Source organism: Aspergillus candidus, assembly GCF_002847045.1.
Source record: "Aspergillus candidus strain CBS 102.13 unplaced genomic scaffold BDW47scaffold_49, whole genome shotgun sequence".
Lineage (NCBI taxonomy): Eukaryota > Fungi > Ascomycota > Eurotiomycetes > Eurotiales > Aspergillaceae > Aspergillus > Aspergillus candidus.
The window spans coordinates 125,344-136,354 of record NW_020194054.1 but is presented as its reverse complement, the minus strand read 5'-3'; the positions used below and the strand labels follow the sequence as shown (position 1 = coordinate 136,354).

The 11,011-nt window shown below is 51.5% G+C and overlaps 2 protein-coding genes across 2 annotated transcripts; both read right to left on the bottom strand.

Annotated features, from left to right (window-relative positions):
• Positions 1–216: 216 nt before the first annotated feature.
• On the bottom strand, positions 217–765 carry BDW47DRAFT_128328 (uncharacterized protein; the record flags this gene model as incomplete). The annotated part of the gene is made up of 1 exon (XM_024816837.1): positions 217–765. One exon carries the CDS (start codon positions 763–765, stop codon positions 217–219), a length of 549 nt encoding a protein of 182 aa, XP_024669272.1.
• Positions 766–1,636: 871 nt separating this feature from the next.
• On the bottom strand, positions 1,637–4,956 carry BDW47DRAFT_128327 (pyridoxal phosphate-dependent decarboxylase family protein; the record flags this gene model as incomplete). Its single annotated transcript, XM_024816836.1, has 7 exons — positions 1,637–2,225; positions 2,280–3,145; positions 3,202–3,863; positions 3,911–4,258; positions 4,308–4,558; positions 4,622–4,746; positions 4,801–4,956. 7 exons carry the CDS (start codon positions 4,954–4,956, stop codon positions 1,637–1,639), a joined length of 2,997 nt encoding a protein of 998 aa, XP_024669271.1.
• Between the last annotated feature and the right edge of the window lie 6,055 nt (positions 4,957–11,011).

Genomic DNA, 11,011 nt, shown 5'->3' with positions numbered 1-11,011 from the left:
ACATACAAGCTGATTATTTCATGAAGATGATAGTAATGTTGGTATTTGTATTAAGTCATATCGATACACTGTGCATCATGCAAAGATCAAATCTAGAAACCAAGGAAAATAGAGAGCAACATAAGAAAAAAGGTTCCCATTATCATCACATAGATCGCTGACGTTATGTTTATTCGTCACGCGTCTATGCTAGCTGTCCAGAAGAGACCAACCCATTTAGAGGGCGAGGACAACGGCCAGCATACCGGCGGCACCGGCAACACCAGCGGCCATGCCAGTGGGGGCAGCAGCGGCGTTGTCGGAGGCGGAGGGAGACTCCTTGGAGTCAGCGGGGTCGGCAGAGCCGCCCTCGGACTCGGAGATCTCAGTGGGCAGGACGGAGGCAAGCTCGGGGAAAGCGGAGGTAGCCTCGTCGACGACGGAAGAGGCGTAGGCCTGAACCGAGGTGGGCAGGCTAGAGTACCAGCCGGGGGCGCTGTTGCTGGGCCACTGGCTGAAGAGAGAGGCGGCCTTCTCGGGGTCGGCAAAGGCAGCGGCGACGGAGGAGGGGACGGCGGTCACGAAGGCCGACTCGATGCTGGGGGGCACGCTGGCCAGGGCGGGCACCTCGGAGGCGAACTCCTCGGGGGAGATGTCCAGGTCGAGGTCGTCGAGGAAATCGGCGGCGTCCTGGCTGGGGGAGCTACCGCTGGGGCCGCTCTGGCTCTGGGCGAAGGCCAGGCCGGAAGAGGCGAGGAGGATGGCACCGACAGTCTTGAAATGCATGGTGATGGTTTGGTGGTAATTTGAGAGAGGGTTTTAATTTATTTTTTTGTGAATTGGAAGTCTCTTGTCTGAAGGCACGGAGAAGAATAGAAAAGGAAGAAGGAGGAAAGCTGGGGGATGGGACTTTAAGTAGCCATCGACAAACAGGTTTGCCTGAGATCACCCTGCCAAGAGGCTGAGGCGGCGTGTCGTGGTAATTGTGTTTGTTATTTTTGGAGCATCACAGTTATCATGGAATCAAGATGCTGAGCCTGAGAGGCTCCGCCTCCGTCGGCACGCTATCATCACTACTAAAGCCTGATGGAGTAAGTGATCTCGACTGTAGAGTTAAGGATGGACCCAGCAATACCCAATCACACTCGCCACTCCGTAGACCGACTCCATCGATGGAAGAAGAGGAAACGACGGGTCAGATCATGGTCCTATCCAGGAAAGTAAACGGAGTTCCACGAGAAGGATCACATTTCGATAGAGGACTAGAAAGATCAAGCGTTGTCTAACCCCTGAGACACGGTGATCAAGCCGGGTTGTTGTGTGAGGCAGGTATTGGGATGATCGTGGAGGATGCGCGGCCAGGTCCACAGCTGCTAAGCCCTAACAGTCCTGAAAGTCATCATTGCCAATACAAGGATATCAAGGAGACCAACCACCGCCGTGCAGTTGTTGAATCCGATGGGTCGGGACCCACTCCACGGTCTTGCCAGCGCCCCCCTGGCCGACCCACAGACACTCCCCCTCAAAGTCTACGCCCGCATATTACGGGACGACGGGGATTGTGGATGCACATATAACATATCTCATTGGCTAAATAACACCGCGGATGGTAAACAGCGGCTACGAGGTCGGCTCCATTGTTGGGCCGAAGGATTGATCAGACCGCACTCGGTCGCTCCCCATTCAAGACTGCCTCAATCTGATCCAGCTCTTTCTCCCACGGTTCCATGGGCTCCGGGGCGTGATCAAAGGGGTCCTTGTTGGGACCCTCTACGTCGATATGCACGTCGTCGCGTAGTTCCATAGTACCCTGCCCGATCGGACTGCCCAGGTACTCCAGCAGCCCCGGGCCGGCCGCCGACGGGCTATTGGGGTCGCGGTACACCTTGACACCGTACTTTCGGCCCTTGCGGAAGAAGAATGTCGTGAGGTCGATTGCCGCGTTGGTCGTCGGGAAGGGCTGCATCGTCACCTCGCGGAAATCGGTCAGCGTCAGGATCAGGCCCTCGGACAAATGCTTGTCAACCACAGCGGAGAGGTCGCGATCGAGACGGACATTGTTCGCCGAGAGGGCCGCGTTCGGTGCTTTTAGTAGCATGTGAGAGAGATGTTTCTGTTCCGCCGTTCCGTAGAGATAGAACGGCATGTAATGACGAGGATAATCGGGTTCGCGGTTGGCCGAATTCAGCGGTCGGCTTTTGATCACGCGTGTCACGGTCACATCACAAGTGATGCTACCAGGGGTGCTGATCTTGTCAGCGTTGTCACTGTACAGGGTACTGTTGGGGTAGGGGACCTACTTCCTAACGCCGATGGAGCACTTTAGAGTGGGATTCTCTTTGTTCAATGCCCGATTCACTAGATCTTCCAAGTGGATATTCTCCACAGACGTAAGGGTGATATCCTCCTCAGGATTCTCCCCTTTCAGCTTTACATAGCTGGCTTTGGAGGCGGTGTCCAAGCTGGCAGAGAAGATAATCTGCTGCCGTTGTGTAGCCTGGTGGAAGCAGGTCACAAAATCGAGGAACACCTCGTCGGTGCCTCGCAGCAAGAACTCAACTTTGCTGTTGCCCGGTTTATTCCTAGGCCAGCATCGTTCCACTACCTCGTCCTTGATGATATCTTGGAAGTAACTCATCAACTGCCCAATAAAGTCCCGCTCCGTTGGAAAGGGGCTCATGACCACGTTTCGTAGTACCCACAGGTCCTGCGGGGCTTGGTCCAGGTGCAGCCGCTTCATAAAATGCAGCGCGCATTTTCCGTAAAGCTCAGGGGTGAATTGGGTGGACGTGAGGTACAGGGGAATCTTTCGGGGGTCTTGGTCCGCACTAGTAATGCTGAGTCGATTCACCACGCGTCGCATCAGGTAATTTGCCTCCTCGATATCGTTGTTGAGGGTGCCGTCCTCTCTATACCAATTCAGGGCGAAAGCATTGATGTTGAGATCCGAGCCCAACTCACGCATGTATTTCATAATTCTTTCGTTTTGGCTGATGTAGTCATTGTCCTTCCTGATGATATGCTCGAGGATTGCTTGTCGCCGCTCATCAACTTCGGGAGACAGAGAGTCAAACCCAAGCTTTTCCAGCGGAAGGCGGTTGAACGGGATACAGATGAAGTGCTTCTCAGTCTGCGCGTGGTGCATGGCAGCATAGTGTGCAGAGAGCTGTGGTTGTCAGTGATAATTGCAATGCTAATCAGGGTAGAATCGATATTGCCTACCCGGGCACTCGTGAAAGCGGCCTCCCCAAGAAGACGACCATAGCCGGTCTCGTTCAAGCCAATGGTCTTGTTGGACAGCCATGTCGCCATCGCTGCCGCTCCGGGCTTGCTGCCTTCGACCCCGTAAACGCCAATGCTCTCTAGAGATCCCTGCGTCAGATACGGCGACGTCCAGGTGACAAGGAAGCGCATTCGACCGTCCCTATATGTCAAGGCCCCGGCCGGATATGGAATATACCCGGCCTTGTGGGGATCAACTGTGATACTGTCGGCATCCTTTAGGGCCAGAAAGTCCGTCAGGGTATCTTCACGGAGTGCAAGGGATGGAACCGTCTCAACGGCCTTGTGGCCTCCGCCCCCCCAGTACGGCTCCTTCATCACCTTACGAGGGATCATTGTGGCAAAGTATCCCCCCCATGCTGCATCTGCATGGACAAGAAACGACAAACCCTTCGTGCGGAACTTTTTGCGGAGATCAATAATCGAACTTAGTCGGTCGGCCGCGCCCTCCTCCGTGCTGCCCATAATGGCCACGACTGCATACACCGGCTGCCGCTCCTCGAGACATCGATTCAGCTCGCGCTCAAGATCATCTATATCAATGTGACCATCCAGATCGAGTTCAATACCGTGCATGTTTCCGGAGCCGATGCCCGCGATAGCTGTTGTGGTCAGACATAGTTCACTATCGGGGATTGGATAGACATACCACCGCCTTTCGGCCAAGAGTAATGGCGGGTCTTTGCGTGGAAGTACTTCCCTGGTTTCTGAATGTCGAAACGGCGTTCAAGGGCGTCCTTGCCAACGGTTTGGATATTGTACTTAGTCAGAATATCCTCTAGGAACTTGTTTGTAATCCCAAAGTCTTGATACAAAGTATCAGCCATTCCTAGGATGACCTTGGGCGGGAGGTTAAGGAGTTCCCAGACGCTGAGGTCGCGGAACAGCTTCTCCTCGCCGACACAAGTGGTCACTGAGAAGCGATCGGCGATGAACCAGAGCGAGTCTTCCTTCATCGCCTGGTACAGCGAGAGAGGGTAGAACTTGAGATTACGTGCTGCTCCTTGTCAGCAACTGAGCGGATCCGTGGAATACGCGACACATACCAACCCAGATGGATTCCAAGTTGGCTACCGTGCCATCACAAGTGATGTGTCCCCACGCGGTTGGTACATCCTCCTTTTGGGGGTTGATGTTATACCCGAACATCTCACACAGCTGCTGTCCTGCTTTCAACTCTGCCACTGTCGTGAATGGACTCGCCTCGACTGTGACATTGTTTGGGTTGTATATCATAGTCATGGCGTAGCCGAGGAGGCCGGGCATTGTCAGGTCGGTGCACATGTGCCCCTCGTAGCTACGAGATCACGATCAGGTATGCTCTTTAAGAAAGCTCTCAAACCGGGGATGAAAAACATACCGAGGGTGCCAGAACGGGATGGAGTGCTTTCCAAGGAGCTGAGCCGCCTTCCTCACCGCGGCATTGAAGTTGACACGGATCTCATTGAAAGTGGCCGAGTCCCGGACTTCCTGGGAAATGAAGTCCTATCACAAAGTCAGCTATTGCCTCTCCAGAGAGGTAGCTGCGGGCAGGCGTACACCATCACTTTCGTGGTAAGCCTCTCGCGCTTTCTTGAGCTCGTCTAGGATGGTGTCGAGATTGTTTTTGAAGTCCGGGAGGTTCTCAGCTTTGGGGCCAATGAAGTAAGAACTGATCACATGGTGGGGATTGACGGCCCCAGTAGACGATGACATCTTCAGAATTCGCGAGGGATATTATTTTTCAGTGTTTATCTTGTCGTTTGAGCAAATGACTCTGTTGATGAAGCTTTTTCCTCGTAGTATTTCCGTGACCTTTTTCGAAATATATATGCTCTAGTTGCCCCCTCTCAAACTAAGACGCGGGGAAAAAAAGGACTGCCAAGTGGCAAATTGATGCTCAGCTGAAGCAAAGGTATATGTTAACATAATGCAGCACGATGCAAGCCACGAGCAGCATGCCCAGCCAGGCTGTTCCTCTCTGCAGTGAATTTGAGCCTGGATCAGCCAGCCACTGTATCTTCCCCACCTTGAGCATTTTGCTCTGTAAGAAGTACGTCGTTGTTTGCTACTAGAATGAAAGATGTTTTGAAATTGGGCAGAAATGGCGAAGGTAGCCGTATACTTGCATTTCTATCCTGACAAGTTTCCTGCAACGATTGCGGAACAATGCCTATTGGCGACAGACAAGGCCTTTGGCCCCAGCCAGAACGTCTGCACAGTCGTGGCTTCCAGGTCATGCGGTGCAGACCCGCGTCCCAGAACGCCAGAAAGGCAAAGAGGTTCCTGCGATCGACCATAAAGTTCAACGGGGCGCACGGTGGCAGACTTTATGAACACCATAGTGGCCACCTTGATCAGGCTCGTTGACTTGAAACGAAAAAAGGCTTGACAAGTACTAGTGACCATGAACCCATTGTCATAGCTTCGCGCGCTAATTTCGTGGAAGCCTCTAGATGAGATGCTCACGGCTCCTGCCGCTCACTTCGATCGACGTCTCCGGGCCGACCAGACAATTGACCGGCATCACTAGGGCGGGATGCAGATGCAGTCCGCTAGCCGAGCAGCATATACGAGACAGGGTAGTTGGCTGAAGTAGATTTTGTATGAGGAGTTGCGACGGAATTCCCAATCATTCTTCACCACACCTACGGCTGAGGACGCTACCCCGCTTCTGGCTGCACCGTGACAAACACCCAAGCTCTGGTGGACCCCCATGCAGCAGCTGAGGGTGACGTGGTCGCAGCAGACGTGATCGCAGCAATTGCAGGCATGCATAGCATAGCTGTTCAAGTTGTAGATGCTGATTGTAGGGTGCTGCCCTGTCGATGGAAGATCCCATCTACCATTTGATGGGCTATGGGGACCCAGTGTTCCGGTGGGACTGACTAGACCGGTTGGATCTTGGTAGAGCGAGCGAGCACCAGTCACTCGAACGCATCTGGGCGCATGGAACCTTTAACTACTAGGTGAGAGCAGAATGAGAGTAGTCTAGGAACAGATTTGTTGCTGAAGGTGTTTCAGGTCCCCACCGCCTCGTGCAGATGTGATCCTGGTTTTCGTCAGTAGATGGCAGCAGAAGGCCAAGGTTGACGGTGGAGAATTACCTAACAAATGCTCTCAAAATGTATTCTTAACATAACGTGGCATGGTTTGGAATGCTTCCTCCATTCGAAGAGAAGCTTCGGGCATTCGTCCCCAAGGATTATGGTCCAGTGGCATCTGATACACGTATGTTGAACCGGATGGGTGCCCTTTATGTGGAGGATGAACTCCTCCCGAAATCATAATGAGTTCGAACCCAAAGCTAGGAAATGGAATGACGAGAGTAGAGAAGAGGAGTGAAAGAAGTGGTGGAAGATGGAAGAGGATTCTATGGAGGTCACCTGACGGGCGATGTGGCATGCCATTCTGTCCGAGCATCCAATATCTCTTCTCTCAACATTTTAATCACAACAACTGCAGGAGTCTGGAGCCTCTCGAGAGCTTTGAACACACCTTGACGATGGGTTATTGGGACATATCCCTGTTCCATGTGCAACAGGAGGCCAGTAAAGGTTCGGCCCCGCCGCGATGTCATTCGGTTACCAGATTGAGCCTGGCTGTGTTTCGACTGGAGCGCTGCGTAGCTGTCATTGCCTGAATCTCTTCCAACAACTTTCATAAACGCGATGCCTCTGTAACAAAAACCATTGCCTCGGGATACACGACCGTTGTGGTCACCGATTCGACCCAACCACGAGCATGGCCTATTTGGAAGTTCTCATATCAACTCCCACCAGCAACTTAGGGACCTAGGGTAAAAAGTGGAGCTATCGTCGGCCGCAATGAGTTACCTGTCTCTCCTTATTCTAAGGCATAGATCTCGATAACAAAAAAGGATTGACGGCTCAAGCGCGGTGGGCATCAGACTGGGGTCGCCTGATTTCACACAGCGTGATTCTCAAACGCCTGGGATACCACCATCCGACGGGGCAGAGTTCTCCGTACATGCATGTCGGTCAATGGTAGTGTGACTACAGCATCTTCCATGCTCGAGGATGTGAGTATTGGTTTGTATCTAGGGTCCTGTCTTGCGAAAAAATCCCGCACAATCCTCGGAAGACGATTGTACATATTTGTTTACATCCGCGGGTGGTAATTTAAGTAAAGTTATAAGGTCGGACGGCTGACTTTAGGTCCCTGTCCCAGAAGGACAGCCACTCTGGACTTGTTTCGGTGTGGTGGGATGACAACATGATCATGAACTTTGAGCTCGAAACCTTAACCCCGTACAAGGCTTCCGATGGTGATATCTGGAATTATCAGTCACTGCCTATTCCGAGCTGTTATGTCCTAATGAAAGACCTCTGGTTTTATGAATATGCTTGTTCTCACGGTAGACCTCCCCGAGTTGGATCTTTTGAGACTGTTAGTATTGTGTAGTAGCAGGCAAGTCATCAACTGTTTTACCATCCCGGAGGGTGTGTAATCCTCATCCCCTCATTTCCTGAACAGTCTAGAGCTCGAGGGGCGAGTCGCCTTGGTCACCGAGGTTGCCGGGTTCAAGGGCCAGGGAGCCAGTACTGCTCTTCTTGAATCCATGGTCAAAAAATGATAAACAAGCATAACCCTGTAATACAATTAACTGCGCCGGAGTCCAGATATTGGGCACACTGTCCAACATTACAATTGGAGAAATAGACAGGCTACCACGCATCAACACAACAGTCAGTGTTTTCGTCGCCCGAGAGTCCATCAAATAATGCGAGAACCGACCCGAGCGACCGTCGTATCGGCGGAAGATTATCAACTTCGCCAGTATCTTCAGCTTCCGGGGTGATGTAAAGAGTGTCCTGCACCCGACCAGCACGGGGGCAGTGTTAAACAGGAAACGGGGGATAAGCAACGAATGGGCGCCGTATGTCTCTGCCTGATACTGTCGGTGCGTGTTGTAAGCACCGCAAGGCTGACTCGAACAGTTGTGGGATCTGCGTCAATTTCATTGCGCCGGATTATACCGAGTGTCAGATGACGGAGAAAGAATACGACATGGAGGTGGTCGATGGAAAGTTCAATAGTATGCTGTCAGCGAAGCTGTGGGGAGAATTGAAGGATGTCTCCGCCGCATGTGTTCATCTCTCCAGTCCGGCCCGCCATTATGTCACTTGGACTTATTTTTTCGTCGATGGTGGAGTCCTTGGTAGAGGTTCATAATTTCTTGAAACATTGTGATCTTGTGTTCACATAGCCACCACCTCCAAATAACACCAGGCTGTGCTCCTGGCGGCAATGAGATTGATTGTAATAATTTCAGCGTGTCCTTGCTCGACAATCCCAGTGCCGGCGAAGTGGGATCTTATAATGATGTCGAATCTCCAGGCATCGGAACCAACCCATGGCGAAGAATCAAAAAAACAATTCAACAATTGAGCTAGACGTACCCAACGATTGATGCGGGGACTTGCAATAATATATAAAGCAACAAAGCCCATTCTTCAGGGGAGAAAGTTAAAGCATGTAGCTTACTAAAATAGTGCTGATAGAGCCGTTTTGAAATTCTGACTGCCAAGATAGGCGCACTCCATGGCTTGAAACGTATCATAGTGTATCATTATTCTCGACAAATACAGAATAGATAATTCCAGCGGAGAGGCGCATGACGGGGCTGTTAGGTACATGTAATAGGCTATTGACATGTTGCGAAATCCAACCTTAAACAGTGACCCGCATCCTTGATATCTATCACCACGATACTCAATCCACTCCATATCATTGCGGTCTCTGGTGAAGGACTCGGATATAACGAAACCCATGTATACGTTTCGAATAGCAGAATAATTAACGATCTCTTCTTTCTATTCTCTACTAATATAGTGGGACCTAATAATCGACCAGCTATGTCTACCCTTCGTTCAATAAATCATCATGATGTATTATCCACGCTTTCGTATGTTGAGGATTAGGGTACAGCCACAACCGCAAAGCCTACGCAAGCCTTCTAGTAAAGTCCCCAGAGATCCACGTAACCGATAATTTTGACATGGGTTGATATGCCCCCGTCTCGCGCGAAGCATAAATGTGAACGCTAGATCTGACTGGTAGCCCCTTAATAGGTACGTGTGATTTATCGACGAGAAGGATGGTCACATGGGACAGCCATCTGATCCTGTTCCCTGATCTACACTAGCCAAGGGCAGGGGCAGGCCTGAGGAGCAATGCCAAACCCGATATCTCGTCCTGTTCCGTCCCCTCCTAGGTATTATTCATTGTCCTTCCCATTCCGGCAATCATTAGCACCCCGACAGGGAATCGTGTTTACCTAGCATGGTATTCCGAACCCGCCACACCTATTCCATGCGCCAGGGGGAAATAAGAAGAGCGATGCTCCTGCATCCCATGGGACTTTGGCCCTGGCGTTGGTGCCGCATAGTTGGTGCCGCTATGCCCACCCGGCAGTCCGCGCCTGTAGCTGCCGGACCAATAGGCGCTCGATTACATACGGGCGGGATATTGGATCGGTTTGGTTTCTCCTGGTACTTATTTTATGACCAATTTTTGGAGATAAATTAGTAGGTTGGCTGCACATAGTCACCCGTTATCAGGTGTGTAGTCAAACAATAAGCCGTTTCCACGACTTGTGACGGGACCTATATCCTGCGACTCGTGGGTCTTTGTTTTGTACTATGGCCGGTTTTTCTCGGCAAGTCTCCATTCCTCAAAGCCGGGCCTGGTGTAACTACCAATAGGCAGGCCACGATAACATAGAATGCTGTGGATATGGTGCGCCGGGGAGCTTCTCCCGCCTTGCTCGACGAGGGGAGGCATGGCTCGAGAATAATAATAATTTTAATTAACGGCCAGGATTCTCACTAGTGCCTCATCCTTGCCTTGTGGCGTGTTCTGCAGTCAACTGCCGCGGCCACCACTCCCGATCCTCGGGATCTAGGAGATATTTAAATCAACACACCATGGATAATTCACGAATGTTATCCGGTCAGCCACATCGAGCTTGATGAGGGAGTAGCCACTTGAACGAATGACGAGATCTGACGAGGAAAATACAATCACGTGACTATAATGTATAGCCCTAGCCCTAAGACCCACCCGCGTGACAGCACGAGCATCAGGATTGGATAAATGAAGATTGCAAGATACTCCGATAGACACGAGGACCGAGTGCTAGCGAAAGGAATAGGCTTGATGCTGGCCACGTGTCATGTCTGTTCAAGCAACCGAGTCAGTCAGGGGATCTACACCTGTGCCACGCAGACCCTGCATGGAAGACACCCAAGATGTTCCCGACTGATTCAGGCCTGGGCGTCCTTCCCAGAGTGGTGTTTCCCCATGGAGTTTAGAGTGATAAACAAATCATCCTACAGCCATTGATGGAGTACTAACTCCGGCCATAGCAAGGCTATTGGCCCATTGGCGAAAGGATCGCCCATAGACCACGATTAATAAACCATCCTGCTGGATGCACTCTGCAAGACAGAAGGAGCTTTGGCTGATTTAGGTAGGACGCCATCATTTCATCCGGCTACTGGATCAATGGATTGCCGGGTCGGAAATGCAAGGTGTTACCGGATTGATGTCCTCATTACCTATCCCACAAGTGTCCAGAAACCGGTCACCGTCCGTACAATATCCATTTCCTTTGATTCACTGTCCGTCCAAGTACTAATGCTACAAGTCTGCGGCATGTAATACGGATCGTCCCCCACCCGCCTACCCGCGGGCTGGTCCACGCTACAAGGCCAACCGATCTTAACCCTAACGAGGAGATCAACAA